Raw genomic sequence first — 24,089 nt, forward strand, 5'->3', positions numbered from 1 at the left:
TTCCCCTAGACTTCAACGTGCAGTCAAATCAAGAACCACACACAGCTGCTGTATGTTAAAAGATGATTTTGACCTTCTAAAAGGGTTAAAAAAAAACATGATTGCAAAAGGAATTCCCTGAAATTAGACAGTCTAAATTCAATTAGAGTACAAAAACGCATGCATTATAAACATTTCTGCCCTACATCAAGTTTTTTATATGCCATTTTAAGTCAGCATCTTGATACCCCCATGGTACCAACAGAGGGTAAACTCCAAAGATCAGACACTATCTTGCTCTTTACAAAGACAGAGAACCGTGGCTGGCCCATGTCAGTGCTGGATGGATACTTGTGGGTGACTGACAGGCCTCCTCCCATGGGACTGTGTATGACAGGCAACAGACAAGGCGCATGTCCTGCACAAACCCAAACCCAGGCTGTGCTGACCCACTTGCTAGCTGATGGAGTACATTCCCCCGGGCTCCTCCCTGTGGGGGAAAGCCCTACTTCTTCACTTGGAGCCATTCATCTGTGGTTCGTGAAATGCGGTGGTAACCTTTGAGATGAAAAGAGGTTTAGAAGTGCAAATGACTGTCAATATGAATATTAATAGCAACGTGATTAATAACTGAAGTTGAGTGCCAGACACTTGACTCCTGATTAAACAGAGTGGAGCTCAAGCCAAACCGAAGACTTCTCAGCTCTGAGCCAAAGGATCCACTGGAGAACGGGTCCCAGCGGGGGGCGGAGGAATGTTCTAAGTGTCTGTCTAGAGAAGTCTGAATAACATCGGGTCACCCCAGGCAAAAGACAGCACAGCCCTGCCCAGGGCTCTCCAAGGCAGGACTCGACTCCTGCTCTTCCCTGGAGCCCAGTTCAGAGCCTGGTCCACATGAGGTGTTCAATCTGAGCTTCTGAAGATGGGAGGAAACAATGAATAAATGGAACAAGAGAAGGAGTAATTTGGAGTTGAAAGCCAGAAAGGATAAACAGGGAAACAAAGATTCCAGGGCTCCCCTGGGCTCTGCCAACTACACAAAGAATGAAATATAAGACTTCATGTTTTGGTAAAACCACCCACCAGAGCTGTTCCACAAAGCTGTGAATTCACCTCAAATGCTTTTTTTTTTTATTATTTTTTTATAACTACCCTGGTTGCTACCACTGCAAATATTTGAGACTAAAATGAACAACAGCTGTCCTGCCCAATAAGCAGTCTGTCTGTGACCCAGGCTTGCGACGTCAAGGCTCAAACACACTGTTATGTTCTGCTTCTTCAGTCACGAATGTACTTTTCAGCATTAGAAATTATCCCTTTCACATTTTCAAATGCTGGGGCTTCTGCCTGACTAATGCCATCTTTAATTATACATAATCGAGTATTTTACTATGATCTAATGGGGTCTATTACTCATCAAAATGGCACCAGCCAGCAATGACATTCCCCAGAGCCAATTACTCAACCCTTCTTTCATTCTTCAGAAGTACCCAGCCTGCACGTGCAGAAATCTGTACACAGTTCAAGCTACAGCATCTTGCCAATTTGTCCAAAAAGACAAAAACCGTCTTCAAAAACCCTATCACAGCTTGCAGGGAGCTTTTGAATAGACACACTAATGACAGTGGATGGAGCCGTGACCTCACAACGGGGGCTGGGCAAAGGTCCCTGTGGTCCCCACCACATGTTCTGCACAGGGGGCACGGTCAGGCATGCCCCACAGGAGGCCGCGGATGCTCAGAAGGTCAGCATCTGCCCATGTCTTACAGCAAGCAGGTGTGAGAGCCAGGATCTCACCCTCGCTGACAGATCCCACGCTCCCCACCACCCAAAGACCAGAAGAGTCACAAAAGGGGCCGGAGAGGACCTAGCAGATGACTCTGCCAGAGGGTCTTGGATCCCACAGGCACCACGTGACAAGCCACCCAGATCACCCTGTCCTACACAAGGTTTTGAGGTTTGAGTGATCTTGAGCAAACCTAAAGATCATCAGAAATTAAAGTCTCCAAAACTTCCATTCAATGGGATGAATTGCCAAGCCAGCTAATAACTATACACACGATTTATAAGAATTATAAGGCTGGGGGCCATAGCTCAGTGGTAGAGCATTTGCCTAGCATGCACAAGGTCCTGGGATCAATCCCCAGCCTTGAAAAAAATAAATAAATACACACACACACACACACACACACACACACATATATATATATATAAATGGACATACATATTGTTATGTGTTAGTGATTAAATGAAAGATGAATGGGTCAGGCTCCAGGGCTGAACATTTCACCTAAATAACTGCTGGTTAACTTCCAAATACAAGAGAAATTAAAAATTAATAAACCATGTACCCTAAAGACCCGGAGCAGGAAAATATACTAGTAAGGTCACTTGATGGACAATGGGCAGATCAATCATTTTCAAGGGAACTGGGAATCAATAATGACCAGTGAGACCTTGATATGCCCCCCCTGAATAATTGACGAGGTATCTTTTTTGGACCATTTACAGTACTATGTTTAGCATTCCATTTAGCACTGCAAAATAACTCACTCAAGTGTTGGCTCCTTATCAGATCTGTTGACCAAGCAGCAGATGGCAAAGAATACACACAGATCTAGTGTTTCTTTGGTGTACGAACAGCACACTGGAGTTTCTATTTAAGAACTGCCCCTCATTCAGCCTAGCGACCGAACAGCTGCCTGTCAAAACCCGGACCCAATACCATCCATCAAAGCATCCGGGGTTCTGACACACAGAGCGGCACTGTCCCCTCCACTCACTTCCTCTGAGAAAACCTTCCAGGACCAACTGATGGTTACAATTCAAAGACACAGGCATCTCGGCCATTTCCTCCAGGTACCTCTGGGAAGGTGCCAGCCAACAGTTCTTGGGTGGACAGAGAAGAAGCCCTTTCTCGGACTCACTCCCCAAGAGGCAAGAAAGAGATCTACACGGGGAGGGAAGTGTGGGGCCATTGTGCGTGGGTGAGTGCCTTTACCCAGGAGGAAGACTCAGAGGCCACGGGGCTAGAAGAGGCTGGTGGAAGAGCTTCCCAGTGGTGGTTCCCCAGAGGGTACCAGCCAACGGAAGGGGAAGAGGAGGGGAGGAAAGGAAGGGCCTGGAAGGGAGGCAGCAGAGAGAAAGGACACCCATAATTTGGGAACTCAAGGATTGGAAAAATGAAGACACTCCTGTGTCAACCCTGTGGGGCTCTCCAATGCAAGCCCTCATGTTCCTCTTTGGAGTCCCAGCCCGATTTTATCAGGAAGTCACTCCCTCTCAGAGCTTTGTGCTGAGGCAGGTGGTGTGGACTCCCCACCTCTAGAGGAATAGCCAGGACCCAAGGTGGTCGTGAGGAGAAAGGTGTCTTCAGAGATTGAACCCAGGGATGCTGAACCACTGAGCCACACCCCCGTTTCTATTTATTTATTTATTTATTGAGACAGGGTCTCGCTAATTTACTCAGAGCATCACTAAGTTGCTGAGGCTGGCTTTGAACTTGCCTCAGCCTCCTGAACCTCTGAGATTATAGGCATGCGCCACCCAGAGGCAGGTTTCTTGGTTCCTCAACAGAGAACCAAGGATTTGCCCACCACCACTGGAGGCCTCTAAGCACAGGACAAATGCAAAGAACTGAATGGTGGCTGGCAGACAGCCCTGAGGAGGGAGTTATTGCCTTTATTATTTTGCATCTAAGACACTGCCAACTTTGGGGAACTGGAACCATCTCTGCCAATTCAGTCCAGTGATGTTTCAGAGAACATGACTCATGCCATTTGCCTGAGGCTTACTCTGTCTAAATGCAGCCAGAGGCAAGTGCCCAGTAAATGGGAGCCCCCACATAACAGCCATTATTATGGTACCATCCAACCTAATACTTACCATTATGAAAAACTAAGGCTCAAGAACCATAATAGTCCTAATGGCTCATTCTTATTCAGTGCTTACTAGGTAGCCAGTATTTTCCCAGCACTTCACATACGAACTCCCTCAGTCTGCACAATCCTTTAGGAGGTGGATACTCTGATTAGGCCCCACCTTGCAGAGGAGCACACGGAGGCCCAGGGATAACATTTCCACGTCTGATGGCTTTCCCAGGGACACACAGTGAGGACCCATCAAGAGGGAGATGGGAGCCCAAGCTTTGGGCTCTAGGGCTCCCTGCCTGCCACAGCTCTCCACGGCACCTTTCTCCTGCCTGACCTTCAGCCTGAAGCAGCCCTGCCATTGACCATCAAGGTTTGTGGGGGGGACCCCAAGAACCAACAAGCTGCATCAAGCAGGGAGTTCCCGCTCCATCAAGCAGGGAGCCAGGTTCCATGGGCAATGTGGTTCTGACCACAATGGTCTTAAATATCTGCAGAGGAGAAAAACCCCAAGACCTGGAGAACAACCAGAAGATGAATTCTAGGAAAGTGCTCTTGATGTTCAATGGGAACGCAGGAAAGCAGGTGACAGTAGTGCAGAGGGTCATTCTGTCAAGAACCATGGCCGGTGAGGTACTAAGGGACATGCAAGACACCCATGGACAAGCTGGTGGGCAGAAAATGGGTAAGGAAACACAATACAGACCCTGCAAGTCACCACGTGCCTTTCACAGCATCCTGGACAGAGGAAGGACACTTCAGTCCTTCAGGATGGAGGGATCAATAGTGAAGGTGACAGTCTTATGTAAGCAAAGAACCAATAACAGAAATGAACGCACTGTGGGAATGAAGAGCAGGCAGGCTCCCGTGGCCATGTGACTGGGACCAGGAGAAGCAGATCCATGGGACCTCCAGCCTGCTGTGAAGTCTGGCTGAAAGAGGGGCTGAGAGGGCCAGGGACAACCAAACAGCTTTTGAGGACGATTCTCCAGACCATGGGCACAGGTGTGTTGGGATGAGTGTAATCAGAAGGGACCCTCAAGGACATGGGGGGCCAGGCATGGTGCAATCTCGTTAAAAAGAAAGAAAACAGAAACAAGCATTCATTGTCCCTTTCAAGGGAAAGAGATGATAAAACTTGGGGACACAGACATAACCGCTGATCAGGTCAGGCCCCCCATGCTCAGCTTTGCATCATGAACTTCCACAGAGGGCTCTGCCTGGCCCGGCGCTTCCTGAGTTGTCTTACATTGGACCTGCTGGAGTCAGAGCCAGAGGGTGGAGCCCACTGCTCTAGGGTCAGCACTGGCCATGCCCACTCCAGAGCTCATCTGTGTCCATCTGTACCAACCAGGAGCACTCACGCTGTAAGAACACAGGGCTTGGGACTGGCCCACTTTGAGCATTTCTGGGCCCCTGCCCATCTCTTGGTTCCAATCCTTGCATCACTGTCCTGCTGTGTTTCGGGACCTCACCAGGCACCTGAGAAATTCAAACAGGGGAAAAGACGGCTCTGAGCAGGTGTGCAACCAGGAGCCACAGAAGGGCTGAGGGAAGCCCAGCCTGCACCCAACTCAGCACTCCTGGGACTCAGGAACACCTCTCCCTCTCTTCACCTTTTTTGCCATGTTGATCATCTCAGCTCTCTAGCAATTCCACAGGTGGCTTTTCTTGCAATTGCTATTTGGGTTTAAAAAAAAAAAAAAAAAATTTTCCAAACACTGTCTTCCAAGCAGAAAAATGCTGTCCCCATTTCTCATCTTCGCCTTATTCAACCCTCTCTCATCTTATAAAATCCTCAGCACACCCAGAGCCGGGTCACCAGCAACTGTGATACAGAGGAAAGAGAGGCACTGGAAGACAAATACCAGTTTGCTGTGGGGAAATGGAGTCTGCTTATTCTCCAACGTAAGGCAGTTTTGTGGACTTTTAAAAATAGCTTTTATTATCATGTGTAATTTTATTCCCCAGCCATATCTGGGGAATATAAAAAAATTAGACATATTTAAGGTACACAGCATGATGACCTTGTGAAACTACTGCCACAATCAAGCTGGTTAACATCTATCAATCACTTTACATAATTACTTTTTCGTTGTTGTTGTGTGTATGGTAAGAATACTTGAGATTTACCCTGTCAGCAATTTCAAGTAGGCATTGTTATGAAGTACAGTCGCCATACTGTACATCAGATCTCCAGAACATATTCATCTTATAACCAAAAGTAATATACCCTTTGACCAACATCCCTTCAATCTCCTCACTTTTTGGGGGGTGGGGGGGGCACTGGGACTGAACCCACGGGTGCTTAACCACTGAGCCACATCCCCAACCCTTTTTATATTTTATTTTGAGACAAGGTCTCACTAAATTGCTGAGGCTGGCTTTGACCTGCGATGCTCTTGCCTCGGCCTCCCAAGCTGCTGGGATCACAGTGCACACCACCATGCCCAGGAATCTCTTCACTTCTTAGCCCCTGGTAACCACAGTTCTTCTCTCTGCTGCTGTGAGCTGAATTTCTTTAGATTCCACAGATAAGTACGATGGCAGTATTTGTCTTTATGTGCCTACCTGATTTCATTCAGCATGATGTCCTCTGGTTGCCACAGACGGCAGGATTTCTTTCTTTCTAAGGGTGAAGGACATTCTGTTGTGCATACCCCACAAGCTCTTTGTCCTTTGATAGACGTCTGGGTCGCTGCCACATGTTGGTCCTTATGAATAACTCCGCAAGAAACAGGGGGGTGCAGTATTTCTTCAAGGTTCTGACTTCACTGTAACTTAAGACAGTTTTTATCCAAACTACAGACATACATTCCTCATCTTCCCAATGTTTACTTAAGGAGTTTCTTTAAATTGAATCACTTTTTATTCAAATTTGTTTCCAAATGAAACTCTATGTAACTGCTATTTTTTTTTTTCTTAAATGCACCTCTTGACATAAATTAAAAAGGACCATTAAAACTGACATAAACAGTAACCTAAAACACATTCCCGGGTACTGCCCAGGACCATCCTGGCATGCCCCCCGCCCCCGTTGGGTTCCCTGGGTCCCAGGCCATCACCAGGAATATCCCCACCCCAGTGGCCCTTTCCCCTTCTGCATCCCCCGCACAAGGTCCTACTCCAGCCGCCTGGATGCCAACTCAGAGTCCCCATCGTTCAACTTGAACACCTCTACGCTGCCTCTCAACATGGAAATTGTCACTTTGAAAACTGACATCCTTGAAAATGTCTCCACCTGACAGAATGTTTCCCACTTAAGTGTAGAGAGGGAGAGCGTCCTTCCATGACAGCCACCTTTCCTCACGTTTACTGACAAACTGACAGCACTCCCTTCACTCCACCACAGGCCCCACGTGCCCGGGAGGGCGAGCCAACTACCAGAAAATTAAAAAATAGAAATGAAGGAATTTCAACACTGCTAATCACCAGGGCAAGGCAAGTCAAAACTATAATGAGCTATTACCTCACTCCAGCTAGAAAGGCCACTTCCAAAAAATCAAATGAAACACTGGAGAAATGGGAATCCTCACACACTGTTGGTAGGAAGGTGAATTAGGACAGGCATTGTGGAAAACAGTACAGAGTTTCCTCAGAAAACTCAACATAGAACTAAAAATAGAACTACCATGTGTACAATGCAGCAATACCACTTCTGGGTATGTCTACCCCCAAAATGTGAAATCAGAAGGTGGAGATGTCTTCATTTTCAAGTTATCTGCAACACTATTCACAACGGCCAAGATATGGAGTCAACCTAGGTATCCATCAACCTATGAACGGCTAAAGAAAACATGGTACATACACATAACAGAATACTAATTCTGTCAAAAAAGAATGACGTTCTCAAACTCTGGTTATTTGGGGCAACATGAATGAACCTAAAGGACAATTATGCTGAATGAAATAACCCAGGCATGGAAAAAGTACCACACGATCTCATTCATATGTGGAATCTAAAAGATCTTATAGAAGTTAAGAGAAAACTAGTTTATTAGTTAGTTTACTGCTGCTGTGACGAAAATTCCCAACAAGAACAACTGAGAGGAGAACAAGTTTATTTGAGGCTCATAGTTTCAGAGGTTCAGTCCATGGTTGGCCGGCTCCAAGGCTAAGATACATGATGGAGGAAGGGCATACAGGGGAAAGCCAGGAACGGAGGTAAGGGGAGGGACAGGGACAGAGGGAGAGGGAGAAAGAGAGAGAGAGAGAGAGAGAGAGAGAGAGAGAGAGAGAGAGAGAGAAAGCGCTTGAGGAGCTAAGAACAAAATATAATCCCTAATGGCTACAATCCCCAGTGACCTACTCCCTCCAGCCACACAGCACCTACCTATCATTATCACCAGGAAGGAGTCCATCAAAATTATTAATCCATCAAATGGATTAATCCACTGATTAAGTAGAGCTCTCATAATCTAATCATTTCACCTCTGCATATTCCTGTACTGCCACACCAGCTTTTGGGGAGTGGGGGGGACACCTTATATTTAAACCATAACAAACAATTGGTTACCAAAGGCTGGTGAGGGGCCGGGGGGCAGGGGGATGGAGAGAGGGTGGTCAATGGGTACAAACCTATGGTCAGACAGAAGGAATAAATTCTGGGGTCCTCTTGTGCCATCCAGTGAATAGAGTTAACAATAACTCACTATATATTTCTAAATAGCTAGGAGAGAGGCTTTTGAATGTTCTCAACATAAAGCAATGATGAATGTTTAAGGTGACAGATATGCTAATCACCTTGATTTGATGACTCATATATACCTACATGGAAACATCACAGCACACCCCATAAATAGATACAATCACTGGGTGTCAATCAAAAACAAAATTTCTTTAAAAAAGGGAAAGAACCCTCTGGGACCTGCCCAGGCTCCACGCAGTCGACCTTACCAGGTGACCATGAGCTAGCGGGGGCTGTTCTTCCCACAGAGAGCCAATCAGAGCTTGGACGACGGTCCAGCCCACTGACACAAGTCACACTTGGACCCTTCTTGAGTGCCATCACTGCTGGCTCGGCACAGACTGCCAGGCTCGACCCAGAGCCTCTGAGCCCCTGTGGCAGCCTGGCCTCACTGTGGTGTCTTAGTCTGCACAGCTGTGCCAGCCAGCTGGGGTGCACGCAGGGTTCTGGGGTGGGCCAAGCCAGGGAAAGTCACGGGACACACACTTCCGATTCCAGATCTGGGCCGAAAAGCCCCCAATGTGACATTAAAATCAGAGGACGCGCCTTCTGGATGGAGCGTAACACGCAGATGAATTTTTAAGAAGAAAATCTCCAGACCGCAAATAAACGCCTGCTCCTGAAAGAACCCCAGTAGAAAGGGTACGAGCAGGAGACAGCGAAGTGGCCAGAGAAATGGGAAGGCGCAGCTTACCAGATCTCAAGGGGTCACGGAGAGTCCCCCCGGAGGGGACAGAGAGTCCCCCCAGAGGAGACTGGACCCACCATGGCTCCTTGGTGAAAGGACAATGGGACAGCGCCATCTCGGCCGTCCAGGCAGGCAGGTGCCTCAGGGTCAAAAGGGCACACGGCCCTCCCTGGAGCTCAGCGTGACAGGGCGGGTGACCAGAGTGTGAGCCCTGTTCAGCACCGAGGAGCCAGAGGAACGGAACCAAAACAGGACAAGTAGCTGGTGCCTCCGGGAAGCCAGATGCTGCCAACTTTAAAGGGCCAACAAAGCAGTAATTGTCAGGAAAACACGCAGCCCACGGAAGGGAAGAGCGAAGAAAGCACTGGAAACAGACTGAGAAAACTAAAATGGAGCCACACACTTCCCAGAGGCAACAAAAGAAAGGAGACCGCGGGCTTAGACGGGCCGGGTCGTTCCTGACTTCTCCCCTGATGGAGTCCATGGGCACTGGGTCAGCACCGATCCCTCGGCTGACCAAACCCACCCGGATACCACCAAGAGGGCCTGGTTGTCACAGGTATTTTAGGTCCAGTGCATCGCGACCCCAGAGGGGCATGCTGGGCTGGAGAAGAAAGGGCTTCTCGGCCCACGAGGTTCACAGATGATGGTCACAGAGGCATCGATTAGTTTGGGGACACAGGAAATGCTATGATTGATATCAACCGCGTTCAGACTTACGACCAGCCCCTGCAGAAAGAGGAAAGAAAAGGGGAAAAAAATCTATCATCTAAAACACCTAAATTTTAACAAGAAATTGCTGAAGTTTGGGGAAATACAGAGAAGGCATATCCATAAGGTCCCCACAAGCACAATCACAATTCACGAAGGAGAAGTGGATCATGGGGTCAGTGGCTGGATGTGGCTAATATCCGTAAGAGTGGAAAGTCCGACCATGAGCATCAACCATGTGCACCAATGTGTGGTGTCTAGAAAACATGCAACAGTGACGGCCATCGGGGAGGAGGCCTGCCCAGGGCTTGAATGGAAAACCTTCTCCTGGCCTGTCCTCTCCCCTACCCCATCCTTATCATGTGAGTTATGTGGACACAATTCAGTATTTCATGACTCCCTACCAATGCTCAATAAACCACACCACTTCTTTAAAGCAGATCCATGTAAGACAAACAGCTCCCACCTGCCTACAAGTACAAATCCATGTACATTAAGCTCCCATGGTGCTGTCCCCTTGGACCTGAGCCCCTGTCCATGCAACTCCAGACACTGATCTGCCAAGCCACCAACACGTCAGTCCTAGAAATGGGTGACTGGAAGGTTGAGGAGCTGTAATCTTCTGGTTAATGGGAACTGCTCTATACCATGTGTCTTTTAACTGTGAGGTTTAACTGCATCCCCACAGAATCTGACGTATGTCACTTTATTTGGGATGCTGGAGGCAACACCTTGATCCAGGATAATATCTATTTCAATTACTGTACATAGGTCAAGGCTAGGTCTGTTGAACAAAGATACCATATAAACTCCCAAATCCACAAAAACCATATTGCTAATTTTTTTAACCAGGGATTGAACCCAGGGGTGCTTGACCACTGAGCCACACCCAGCCCTTTATATTTTTTTATAGTTTCGATGCTAAGTTGCTGAGGCTGGCTTTGAACTCGTGATCCTCCTGCCTCAGCCTCCTGAGCTGCTGGAATTATAGGCATGTGCCATGTCATCAGGTCCATATTGCTAAAATTAATGAAGAGAAAGCAATTTTAATCTTGGATGATTTGCCCCTTCTGAGATCTGCAACACAAAACCAGCCATAGAAGGCAAAAGAGAACTGCTCCTTGGCAACAGAAGAGGGTTGTTCTTTTTTAGGAGTGTTGTAGGGATCAGCATCCACCTTTATTCACACATGTTTAGACTACAGACTTGGTCCAGACAATTACTATTACTAATAAAATCAACCCATGGGCCTGGCAAACTCAGTAGAGAAAGGTCAGTCTCAATGGTTATCTCTGTTCTGTGCCCAGCTCACATCTCAATGTTCAGCACCACGGAAAGGCACCTGCTTCCACTCCCATTCCTGGAGAAAGAAAAAGAAGGTGCAGCTTGTGAGATACCTAGAATTTGGAGTATTCTAATAAAGAGTTAAGGAATCCAGTGGTTTATCCATAAATAGAAAATACGTGGGTACATTTAGATAAATACAATAAGCTACATAATTGAATTCAGAGTCACAAAGCTGTGGCTCGATCGTAGGCGGGTTCTGGTTCTCCATCTTCACAGCTCTAATCGCAACCTGTGACGACAGATCTATTGGCTATTTGTTTATTCTGTGTCCTCTAAACTGTCAGCTCCAGGAAGGCAGGTAGTATTTCTGGGGTTTTTTTGCCCCATCATATTACAGCATCCAACAAAGTGCTTTCAAGGAAGTGAGAAGGCAATAAATGCCTGTGGTCTGAATGAATTATTGACCTCACTCACTGGTGACCAGACTTCAAGAGGCAGCTCTCAGGCAGAATCAGGGTAACAGCTCCCCAGTTCCAGCCCCTGGGCTACCATTCGCTCTGCACATTCCTTACAGCTGCCATCTTCAGGCCGGGCATGCACGCCTGGAGGATGAATGGGCCAGCTTCCAACTGTGAAGAACGTGAGTTACAGGGGGAAGAAGGCAAGCTAGAACGAACCCACCACCATGGCTGCCCAGGGGCTACTCAATGACCCCTCTCTAAAGGAACCAGTCTAACATAATACAATCATTCCCAAACAGTACTCAAATTTTGCTTGCTACTTTGCCCTGCAAATAGATCACCACGCTAAATTTTTTAACCAAACTTGAAGTTCTGGCAACATAAAAATTATACATTTTTTTGAAAATTAGACGGCACATTCCTTGAAGACCACCCAAGGCCCCTGCAAACCTTTTCTTCATGTTTGGTGATCATCTGAGGAATCCTCTGACCCTTCAGATCAAACAGTTACTTTGCCAGGAAACACTGCAGAGAATTAGCCAATTCATCAGAAAGCAAAAGCAACTGCTCATTACAACTAACAATGTCTGATGAGATTAGTTAACCTCCCTTGCCTTTCTCCCTCCTCGCCAGTATCTCTGGGCCCATCCTAGTTAGACAAATAAAACAGAGTAATCCATTAATATGTCTCAGATCCTACATGATAAATCCAAATCATTTTCTCCTAAGCTGGTAGTGGTGCTGAAAGAGCCTTCCAAAATTCAAAAGAAGCCTCCACCCATATGCTAGACACACCTGACCTCCACTGCTCCAGCTCCCCCAGCAAAGTCCCACAGCCTCCTGATCACATGGTACTCTGGGAGCCTCCACACAAGAACCAGCTACGGGTGCCATGTGCATGACCAGAGTGCAGAGGAAGCCAAGGAGTGAGCAGCAAACTTTCTTAGAAAGCATCCACTTATAGAAGATTCCATCTTCACCATTTCCATCCCCACTTCAAAGCACTAAAGACCCTGAAAAAGAAATGCAGAGTCCTTGTTTGGTGACTCCAGACAATGAAAGAAGAAACTCTAAGAATGGGGAACCAGTGGCAAACTCACAAAGCCCTGAATCGCACCAATGCCACTTTCCTCATGAGAAATCCGTGCCAGCAGGTTTCTGAAGCAGCTCGATGGGAGAACACTTGCAGAGCATGTGTAATGCCCTGGGTTTGATTCCCAGAACTGGGGCTCTCTGTTAGGTAGATAATAGAATAAAAGGATACAGACACATGCATTTCTCTGATCTAGTCACTTAACTAAATGGAAAAAAAGTGCATTGCATTACAAATAAAAACTAATATGATTTTTATCCCAGGTACCCCCCCACACACACCCTGCAACCACCACCATGACAGTGGAATGACTGGTACATAGCATTCAAATGACACTAGAAGCAAATGAGGCATCAAGAGCCCTTTTCTTGAGTAGCCTCTAAAGTCTCACTGGGAACTCGCTTCTCTGCACCCTTCTTCCTGTGAACACTGTTGAGGACCCCCCACACACTACTCTCCACACTTGTCCTGGACTTGCATCTGCCCTTGGAGAGTCCCTTTTTAAATTCTCTCTCACACTTCTGTTGGCCTGAGTTCCTGTGGCTAATCCGAATTCATCTAAGTGCATATGAATTCACGTGGGCATTATGCACACATACCATTAAGCAGGAATGCAAACATCCTAATATCGTCATGTTTGCAGATAACTATTGTATCTGTGAACAGTGTAAACACTTGTGTGCAGCAGAAGAGAGAAACAGCTCTTCTCCAAGGCTCTTTCAGGTCTCCCACAGGAGTGAACACTTGCCAGCCATTAAGGGCCAAAGTGTAGCTTAAAGAAGCAGCAACCTGTGGTAGAGTCAAATTGTACTCATACTTTATATACTTTTTCATTCAAGCTTCACTCCGTGGGCAAAGGGTAGCCTATGTTACAGTGTGTTAGCAGGATCTATAAATCACCACTGCCAACACCTTCGGCTTGATACCCTATTCTTCTCAGGTTAATTAAAATTCCAATAGGATACACACAAAGCATGCATTTCTTATTCATCAAATCTGAAGATCTCCCAAGCAAGGCAAATCTGATAAAAACTGACCTGCACCTCTTCAAGTGGTGCTATGAAAAGCATTTGCCCCTAACCAAATGCTTGCTGATATTTTATTTCAAAAAAAAAAAAATGTACCTCTAAAAAGATTGTGCTAACTGTAAAGATCGAGATTTAATACAGGTTGAACTGAAACACACGCTAGAAACCACATAACTGAGACCCCATTTTGTCATGCTCCAGCAGGCAGGCGGCTCTCAAGAGCCAGAAAGAAGAAACAACTGGATAGAACTCTGCTCAGCTCCATCACGCGGAGCGGTCTGATTCCGTGCAGTTGTAGACAAGCTCCTGGGTCCTACAGATTAAGGAGGTGGGCTCGTTTTCAGGAGAGCCTGCCAACCAGCTGGATCAGCAACTGAGAAGGATTATTCTTCCCTGCTGGCTTTCTTAAAGCAGATTATAGTTTCGGATTTTTTTTTTTTTTCACCTTAATGACACTTGTAAAGACCAGGAACACTGACTCTGATAACAAAGATAAAAACCTGGAGCAATTTAAAAGGTGAAATAGACTCAAACAACCTTTCAGCTTAGGTGTCCACGAAAGAGCCATAATCCACTCTCCATAAAACAGGCCGGCTCTGAGGCAAAGTCTGAGACTGGACTCCACACACCCACACGCACACTACCTATCCACATCCACATCCACACACCTGCACACACATACCCTTAATTTAAGATGCTATGCACCCGCCTACCACAGGCCCCGTGAGGGGTGCCTCATAGATGATGAGAGACTTGAAATTTTCATCTTAGTAATATGCACGAAAAAGACAGTCAATTATGTGACTGCACACATGTGATCCCATTGATCCAGTAAAACAGAGAAGAGCCCTAATTCACTGACAAGAGGGCTAACCGAAGCTAGCCCGTTTGCCCAGGGGGCACACAGTGCGGAAGCCAGGATTAAGTCCACCTGTCCTGAGACTCCCAACCCCTGGGTCACACTCAGCCACCCATGGAGTCCCCTGCTCTCTCTCCCTCCTTCCTTGCCAACCTCCACCAGCCCCAGGGGAGGAAGGTCTTCCATGTTCCAAGGTCCCAGCTAAGCTGCAGCAGGCTCAGGCACCAACCAGGAATCACAGCCAGCCCCCAAGGTGTGAGGCATGTCAAGGTGGCCAGGTCATGCTCTGCTGACCGACTTGGAGAAGGGAAAGAAACCCTCTTTCTTCCAAGTGTTGTCATGGGGACGTGACAGCAGAAGCCACTGCCACTCCTGAGACTAGGGGGTGGAGCTGGGGATAAGGCCAACAGAGGAAGAGCAGAAGGATGGACAAGCAGGAATGAAGCCACTAGCCTGGCCACTCAGATTCCCAATGTGCTGCTCATGTCACTGCACACAGGGGTGCCTGTCACAGGGCTGCTTGCGCCCCAGTCATAACCGATACAGTTGCTGCTCTGTGGGGTTCACGGGTTTACCAGATGGCAGCTTCAGGCTGGAAGAACCTCTGTGGCTTTGAGGTGAGGTGAGCTGAACAGGTCAGTGCTGCTTATGTTGGCACCATGGCCACCAATTAGCTAATCTGTCACAGGGGAAGAAGACTCCTATAACCAAAAGGGCCCTAGGCCCAAAGTCCATCTTTCAAGTATTAACCTTACCAACTGTACCCTTCACCCAAAGGAGCTTATGCAGCCTCATTTTCCTCACCTGAGTTGTCATAAAGAGGAGATGAGATATGCTTAAATCACCTGACCAATCCTTAGCCTGGAGTAGGCTCCAGGAACCCAGTCTACAATAAGTGCTCGATGAAAGGTAATTTAGACTATTCACCAACTGGCTACCAGCTGAACACGGCATTGGAGTAAGTCTCAAAGGTGCCCAAGCCTTCTGAAAAGACTGCACTGCGGCTCAGCTGTCCTGTTCACCAGCTACCTGCTACCCTGTGGGAGGTCTGACTCTTTTCAGGATCCATACTTGTCCATCCTGCCATGGGCTGGCCTTTTCCCCTGGAATCCTTATTACATCCAAGACTAAACCACAACAGTGTCACAACCAAACTGCCAAGAATAGAAGGGCAGAGGGATGGAGTCAGGGACACTACCCTGAATGAGCCATTTCCTAGCTCTCAGAACTACCTACGTATCACTTTCTCTGGGCCTCCAAGTAGCCATCACACCAACCACGCGGGGATGATGGTGAGCTCTCCATAAGGCCATGTCTGTCAAAGTGCCCAGCACACAGCAGCCCTCAATAGCTGTTAAGTAAAACATCTCAGGCATAAGCTTCCCACCTGTCCATGATCAAAGAGCAGGTGAATTTGCTTGGAGATGCCACAGACACCCCACTACCGTGGCCCCCAGCTATCTGACAAGGTGGACTAACTAAAGTGTCACAGCCTCTGCAAGATGGCCCAAGGCACTCACCTCCAAGGAAGGCTGCAGTCCCCTCCTAGCCAAGCAGGGAGGTCCGCCCTTTTCAGGAATCTGTCCTCTTTATTCACAACCATGTTTATGCAAGTTGTACTCAAAATGTTAAAAATATACTTTCATTAAATATTATGTAACCAAGGAAGCTGAGTGCAAAAAATACCTTGCTCCCTCCAAGACCAAGAGGACTGCTTCAAACAGACTCAACAAAGGCCAAGTGCTTTAAAATGGTCCGACTGGGTATGAACAAGAGCATGAAGCATTGCAGGGGAGGGGCTGTTGAAACTCTAGAAGGATGTGCCACTTAGTTCTTTGAACGTCTCCGAGTTCTCATTCCACTGAAAAGAAACAAATAGGAAATCATACGTGATGGCTGTGGCTTAAGCCAGAAAGACAATTTGGAACTCAAAAGAAAAGTCTTCAGCCCTGCATCCAAAAAAGAATAAAAGAATCATGGATGTGCATTTCTATAATAAAATTCTTAATGCATATAATTTTTTATGATTCTCTGTTAATTTTACATTTCCCATTACTAGGTCCCAGTCACACAGCCTGAGAGATATAGAGATTTTTCAGATGGGTCCAATTTAAACATATCCTACTTCAGGATATAAACAGGACAGGGGGTGTGGCTCACAGGCAAGTGGGTTTGATACACAAACACACACACACACACACACACACACACACAACACAAACTAATTAGGTTCTAAAGCTTACTTTCATGTCATCAAAGGCACGGCCCACACTTTCTATGGTCCTCTGATTTGTGAAAATGTCCTCCCTCTTAAACCTCACAAAGTTCTGGGCTAACACCAGCCGTGGTGCTCTCAAGTGTCTCCTGAGAGCCAAGAGCAAATGGCTTCCCTCCCTTATCCCCTTACATAATCTCCAAGAGAGCCCAAGAGTAGTACCTGGCACAACGTAGGTACTCAATGAGTTCTACACAGGCCTAAATAAAAGGCAAGGAATATTTTAAAATAAACAAAATAAAAACCATTCAGAAAAACACTGAAACTGTCTTATATTTAAGTCCTTTTTAAACATCTCATATTAAAAAGTAATCTTTGATTTACTCAATTTAGAACCACAAAACCCTTTAGGCAGCCTCTCCTTTGGTTTTTTTGCAGCGTTGGGTGTAGAAGACGGGCCCTCAAACAAGGTAGGTGAGTGCTCTATCACTAGCTATATCCCCAGCCCCAACAACAGCCTTTTAGCAAGGCCCACTGCCCTGAAACAATTCACCCAGTGTTAGTGTAGGGTATGAAATCAGTTCTCCTGAAAAATGTAAAAACAGTCAACAAACAAGTTAGGCTGGGAAATTTAGCACACATAAGAAACTGCTATAGTTGACCATTAAAAAAGGACTTTTAGGGCTCAGGATAAGGCTCAAGTGGTAGCGTGCTCGCCTGGCATGTGTGAGGCACCAATGGGTTGGATCTTCAGCACCACATAAAAATAAAATAAAGATACTGTGTCCACCGAAAACTAAAAAGTAGGACTTTTAAATATCACCTTAAGAAGCCACACACAACTGCCCAATGGTGCACACCTGTAATCCCAGTGATTCAGGAGGCTGATGCAGGAAGATCACAAGTTCTAAACTAGCTTCATCAACTTAACAAGACCCAAAGCAACTTAGTGAGACCCTGTATCAATGTAAAAAATAAAAAGGGCTATGAATGTGGCTCAGTGGTTAAGCACTCCTGGGTTAAATTCTCTGTACCAAAAAAATAAAAAGCACACATATATAGTTTTTAGTATCAGGGAAATAAAGAGACCAACAATCCCAGGTTTGGGCTATAGGAATTTGTAAGTGTGATGGGTATTTCTAGGGGCAGCATCATTAATTGATTCCAATAAAAGGTCTCATCTCAAATGGTTCCGGTGAAAGCTGAGCTGAGACACTCTGCTAAACAGGGTAGGGGACTCCAAGTATGCTGGTGTGCACAAAAGCCTCAATGAAAAGATGCAAATGAAGAATTTGGACAAAACTTATTTCATGAACTGGAAGTGAACCAAGTATAAATGAATACATTTATGTCTGATTCCATTCCAATATTTAACTCAATAAATAAGCTAAGTAGATATTTATCTATCTACATATTTTTAAAGTTTATATATCCCAATTGGCCCAAAATAAGGTTTGAGGAGTTTCTAGATGTGAAAATAGGGGACTGTCCTATTGATGGTTACCTATGGTGAGTCATGTTTGGTATTTGCTGAATGATGAAAATGAGTGTCCATCTATTAAGCAACCTGCAGCACCATACAGCATTCAGCTTTGCTTAGAGACAGCAGTACAATTTCAATAGGTAGTAAAGCACCAACAGCCTATCTGGAAGTAATGTTTAACAGAAGTCTTCACCTGCCAAATTCATGGGTGGCTTAATGCGTAACACTCTTATCTCAGTCCCTTCTGCCTTTCCTATCCATTCTCTATTCCCTGAGAGGATGCACCAGACCTAATGCTGTTACCCGAGACTGGTAACAGTAGTTTAATATGCAGAACTTCTGACTAACCAGAAGGATTCCCAATGACCATTAAAAAGCAGTGGGGGGCTGGGGTTGTAACTCAGTGGTAGAGCACTTGCCTCCAATGTGTGAGGCACTGGGTTTGATCCTCACCACCACATAGAAATAAATAAATAAATTTTAAAAAATAAAGATATTGTGTCCATCTACAGCTAAATATATATATATATATAAGCAGTGGGTATGGGCTGGGGATATAGCTCAGTTGGCAGACTACTTGGCTCACATGCAAAAGGCCCTGGGTTCAATCCCCAGCACTGCCAAAAAAAAAAAAAAAAAAGCAGTGAGTCTGTTGGAGATTGTGCCTTAGTGATGGAGCCCTTGTCTAGGATCTGCAAGGCCCTGGGTTCAAACCCAGTGCTACCAAAAAAAAAAAAAAAAAAAAAAAGGTGAAGGGGCACAGGTGGAAAAATCAGCAGATGAAAAGCTGTAGAGTATTATAATCTTATAATCTCTGCTTCCACGATATTTTCTTCTCTGTAAACAACCAAATATGACTTTGGATTTAATTCAGGCTCTTCCCAGAACCTGAACTTAATCCCTTTAAGGTGGACCCGTGAAGAAACAGCGGAACTTAGTTGAGACACAGCACCCATAAAGAAAATGCTTTCTAGAAGTTCCCTAAAGCTTGGCAAGTCACAGTCTGGGTGCCCCTACGAAGTCCAGCTACACATCAATTCCCTGTTATTAAGCATCATTACTGAAAGTCACAACCTTCCAGCCCTCTGACAAATTCTAAAGAATGCCATAAACAGCAAAGAGTTCCGGGAGCCACCCCAGGCTGTGCCTTTTGGGTTTCAGAGGTTACCTCTGAACCTCCTGGTCAACACAATTCCCCCAATATGAACTAGGAGGGCATCATGAATACACCATTGCCAAAATGTCCCAGGGTCTTCCTAGAGGCATAGTTCCAAAAATCACATAATTATTCAAACAGGAGGAGGTAACCTGCTTATTTTGCAAATAAAAATCTTTAATTATAATACCTTAAATTAAAAACTGCAAGGACAGGAAAGAAGAGCTTGCAAATCTCTCTAACTAGAGCATGTAGCTGGACTTAATCACAATTCAAACCCAAAGGACAAAAACCCCCCTTGGCAATGACCTCAAGTAGGAACATCCCTTGACTGTTCTTGATTGTTCATTCTTCCATATCCTTAGGGAAAAGAGCAATTTGGCCACGTGTGGCATTTACCTCAATCTCAACATCCAAGGGTTTAAGTTCTTGTTAGCAATGTCCAAGTGCTGAGTAATTCAGATGCTAGCACTTTCCCAGCAATTCAAGATTGTACGCATTGGAAGAATCACGCACCACCACCAACTCCTTAAATGGTCAAAAGTAGAGGAATACGGTCGGGTTTTCTAAAACAAATGACAATTCCAACATATCTACATAATATTTTTAACATTAAAATGGGTTTTCTTCATTTAGAGATATTAAAACACGCAGGTACTTTTGTATGTCACCCAAACCAGTCATGGGTGGGCTGCCACCCCCCCCCCCACACACACACACCAGGGTATGTAACAACATGGAAGAAGAACCTTTTGAAACCAAATCACTGAAGCTCTCCAGGGGAAAATCTTTCTTTTCAAGTAAAACGGAAGCAGAGGAGATGGTACAATCTATTCGCCCACATGGGAATGAAACCCTACTTAAGAGTCCATGGCTTGGTGACCGAGGCTGCCAAGCCAAGTCCAAAAAAACCGCTGGATCCAAACCCTCCTGGGGCCTCCAGTTTAACTCCTTCCCTCCGGACAAAGGAAAAGTTCGTAGTCCGCACTCTTCAGACACCACATCCCGCTTCTAGCTCCCTGGGCAGCCTCACAGGCGGGAGGCCACCGACTTCCCGAAGCGATCAGACTAGGGGGAAATAAGCAGGAACTTCCCTCCAGGAGGTCTGAGGGAGGAGGGAGCCTGAGGGTCCAGGGAGAACTCGGCTTCTGGGGAGATGGGGCCGGAATGCAGTTAAAGGCAGGGCCTGAATGCGAGGCAGGCAGGATGAGCAGGCAGCAAGCCCAAAGGCACATCCACCCGGAGGGAGGATGGGGTGCAGACTCACAGATGAACAGGTGGGTGCAGGGGGACCCACAGTAGGTGTCAAGAAGTTTAGGGGAACAGGAGGCTCCGGAATGTACCCGAGAATCAGCAAGTGGGAACGCAGAGAACACGCCCAGAGAGGCTGGAGGGAGGCAAAGTTACAGGAAGAAGAGCAAAACAGGAGAGTGGGCCCACGCAGGGTCTCGTCTGGTCTCCCGGGCCTCGCCTCACTACCCTTAGGCCCACGTGCCCACCAACACTCGCGCTCCCACACACCAAGCGCCAAGCCCTGGGGCAGGTACCCACCTTTGCCACTGGAGCGCCCCGGTTAGCAGCCAGGTCGCACAGGCTGGCGGTGGCGTTGCCCGCCGCCGCGGAGAGGAAGACCGGGGAGCCCGGGGCGCTGCCCACCGCGCCGCCCCCGCCGCCAGCAAGTGCGGGGGACGCACTGGAGCCAGGGCGCGCGGGCGGGCTGCCGCCCGGGGCGAGGCGCGCGGGCGGGCTCCCGCCAGGACTGGCGCCCGCACGGGGCCGCTGGCGGATGCCGTCCAGCAGGCGCACCAGCAGGATGTTGGCGGGCAGCTCGTCCACGCCGCAGCCCACCAGGATGCGACACTCGGGGCAGCGAAGCTCGTGGCGCGAGCACACGATGCTCTCCAGGCAGCGGCGGCAAAAGGTGTGCTGGCACGGCAGCACCTTGGCCGTGGTGTCCAGACGCTCCAGGCACACGGAGCACTCCAGGAGGTCCAGCAGCGACGACTCGTCCATGTCCTCTCCCGTCCCTGGGGCCGCCCCCCGCCGCCGCCGCCGCTCGCCGGGCCTGTCCTCGTCGCCCTCGCTTTGCGCAGCAGCGGCGGCCGCCTTGGACGCGCACAGCCAGGACGCTCCGAGCAGCATGGGGGAGGCGCCGGCGCCGGCCACGCGCAGCTACCTAAGTCCGGGGCCGGAGCGGGGCCCGCAGCGGGCAGCGAGCATCAGGACCGCGCCCGGCGGCCGCTGCCAGAGAGCCGGGCCTCGCCGCGACTTCCTCCCCCGAGGCTCCCGCCGCCGCCGCGGTGCGAAGTGACCCGCCGACCGGCCTGCGCGGCGGGGACCGAGTTCCCGAGCGGCCAACTCCAGCCAGCCGAGTCCGCGCAGTCCTTCTGAGCGCGACGCCCGCCGCGGCCGGCTACACCTGTCCCGCCACACGTCTGCCCAGCGCCAGGAACCGCGGAGGCTGCTGGACACGGCGCTCAGCCAGCTCTGCGCTCCAAACGGCTGCCAGAGGCCGAGAGCCCCGCGGCAGGAAGTGCGGGGAGCGGCCGGCCGGGTCCCCGGGGAGGCCGGGGCGCGGCGTGCGCGCTCCCCCGCGCTGCTGGCGAGCCGCACCGCCCCCGCGGCGCCTCCATGCGCCCCTGGCCGGCGGGCGAGTCGCGGCCTCTAGCGGGTTCGGCTGGAGCGTTCCTCTCCCGGGGCCACGAGCACGTGTGCGGGGGGCGCGCGGAGGTCACGGTCACTGCGGGGCACGGGGCAAGAGGCGCCGAGCCCGCTGGACTTCCTCTGGACTCGGCGCACGCCGGCGACTGGCCCTGCCCCTGAGGGCACCTCCGGGGCTCCCCGGAACCACTCCTCAGCAGGCACGGCCCTGTCCTTCGGTGTGGCTGAGTGGTCTTTGGGTTCTCCGCGAGGCTCAGAGAGGGACGCTCCCTCCCAACGCCGCCGCGCAGGAAAGTTCGGGCGGCGGGATCCCGGCTGCTTTCTTCGCCAGCGCTGGCGAGCGGCCGGAGGACCCAGCCGACGCCCAGGCGGGCATCCTCCCCGACGACTGCAGGGAGCGCTCGGGGTCCTGTTCCCTTTCCAGGCGGCACACACAAGTGACAGCTGCGGTGTGGGTGGGGATGCCCCGTCCGGCAGGAGGGGAAGGCGCTCGGGTTCGGGAGAACGCCCCGGGACTGTGCCGACTCCTCTCAGCCGCAGCCTGTCCCCTCCGGGTGGCCGGGGAGAGGCGTCCCCGGCACCAGCACCCTCTTCCCGGGCAACCGGCTCCGCGCCTCGGCGGCGCGGCTCCAAGGGCTCTAGCGCCCGCGGCGGCGCGATCTGGTGAACCGAGTCCGATGTTTCCTCCCAAGGCGCAGAGGAGGGGGACTCGCGCTTTCCTTCCCGACGCCCGTTTCTGGGAGCGTCAGAGCAACGGAAGTACGTACGGGAGGGTCGGGAGCAGCAGGGAAGTTTGGCTGTGGGCTGGGGTCGGTGGCCAAGATTCCCTGCCGTGCGCTGCCCCCTCGTGGCCACTCTGTGTTCCCAGCGCTCCCGGGTGCCCATCTCTGACCCCACACAAACCAAGCCACGAATCGGCAGTGGGCTGTCCTGTGGTTTGAGTTCAGTGTGACTTTTCTGATTTTTCATGGAGAAAGTAATGTTTTCTGGTGCTTAAATGTCAAGAATGTGCCTATGCGTTATTTTATTGAATCCTCTAAACAGTCCTGTGAGGTAATTATTTTAACTTCATTGTACAAATGAGGCAAGATGAGATGTACTGTTAAGACTTTAGGGGCTGGCGTGGTAGCTCGGTTGGTAGAGCGCTTGCCTTGCACATGTGAGGCACCGGGTTCGAGCCTCAGCATAAAAATAAATAAATAAAATAAAGGTATTGTGTCATCTACAACTTAAAAAGAAAAAAGCCTGCAGAAGCATTTTCGAAAAAAAGACTCCTTAAGGCTAGATTTTATCTTTATATGAAGACCATATGCCATAAGAATAGAAGCTGTCTTGAAGGTATTTCTTTTGCACTGTAATGTCTTCAGTGTCTGGGGCAGTGTCTTGCACATGGTAGGTGCTCAATAAATATTTGTGGGATGACTGAAAGACTATCTCGATCTCATCACCTAGTTGTGACTTGAATAAATATCTTAGCACCTCCATTCCTGATATCCTGTGTCCTATCAGTTTGTCAGACCCTGAAAATTTGGCTCCTCGTGGCAGCAGATGGCTTTCCCAACCTAGAAGTCTCTCAGTAGTGTGGATTTCCACATACATTATGCACATCAGTGCTGGCAGCAGCATGAGATGGAAGGTATCTTTGAGCTGCCTGGATCCCATGAAGAAAGGAAGTGCTCTGCTGGGGGCACAGAAGCACCCACCTGAGCCACTCTTGGGCCCTTGCTTGGGAACAGTCAAGAGGAATTTGTGAGAGAACCCAGAATACTTGATCCCAGAGCTGGTGACAAGGGCACAGGACAAGGGAGAACATGACAGGAAACCCTTCAGGCACAGGGAGAGGCTGCAGAGAATCAAAGGTTGCTCCCAATGACACACCCTGGCTGTTCCAATAAGAGTCATCTTACAGGAC

The 24,089-nt window shown here is 48.7% G+C and overlaps 1 protein-coding gene across 1 annotated transcript in view; it reads right to left on the reverse strand.

The window, feature by feature from the left end:
• Sh3rf3 (SH3 domain containing ring finger 3) overlaps positions 1-21,658 on the reverse strand; it is a 329,352-nt gene extending 307,694 nt beyond the window's left edge. The window contains exon 1 of the mRNA XM_076832934.1: positions 21,068-21,658. Within this exon, the coding sequence (XP_076689049.1) occupies positions 21,068-21,658 (591 nt within the window). The remainder of the gene's footprint in view (positions 1-21,067) is intronic.
• Positions 21,659-24,089: the final 2,431 nt, after the last annotated feature.

This window comes from Callospermophilus lateralis, chromosome 14 (assembly GCF_048772815.1).
Source record: "Callospermophilus lateralis isolate mCalLat2 chromosome 14, mCalLat2.hap1, whole genome shotgun sequence".
Taxonomy (NCBI): domain Eukaryota; kingdom Metazoa; phylum Chordata; class Mammalia; order Rodentia; family Sciuridae; genus Callospermophilus; species Callospermophilus lateralis.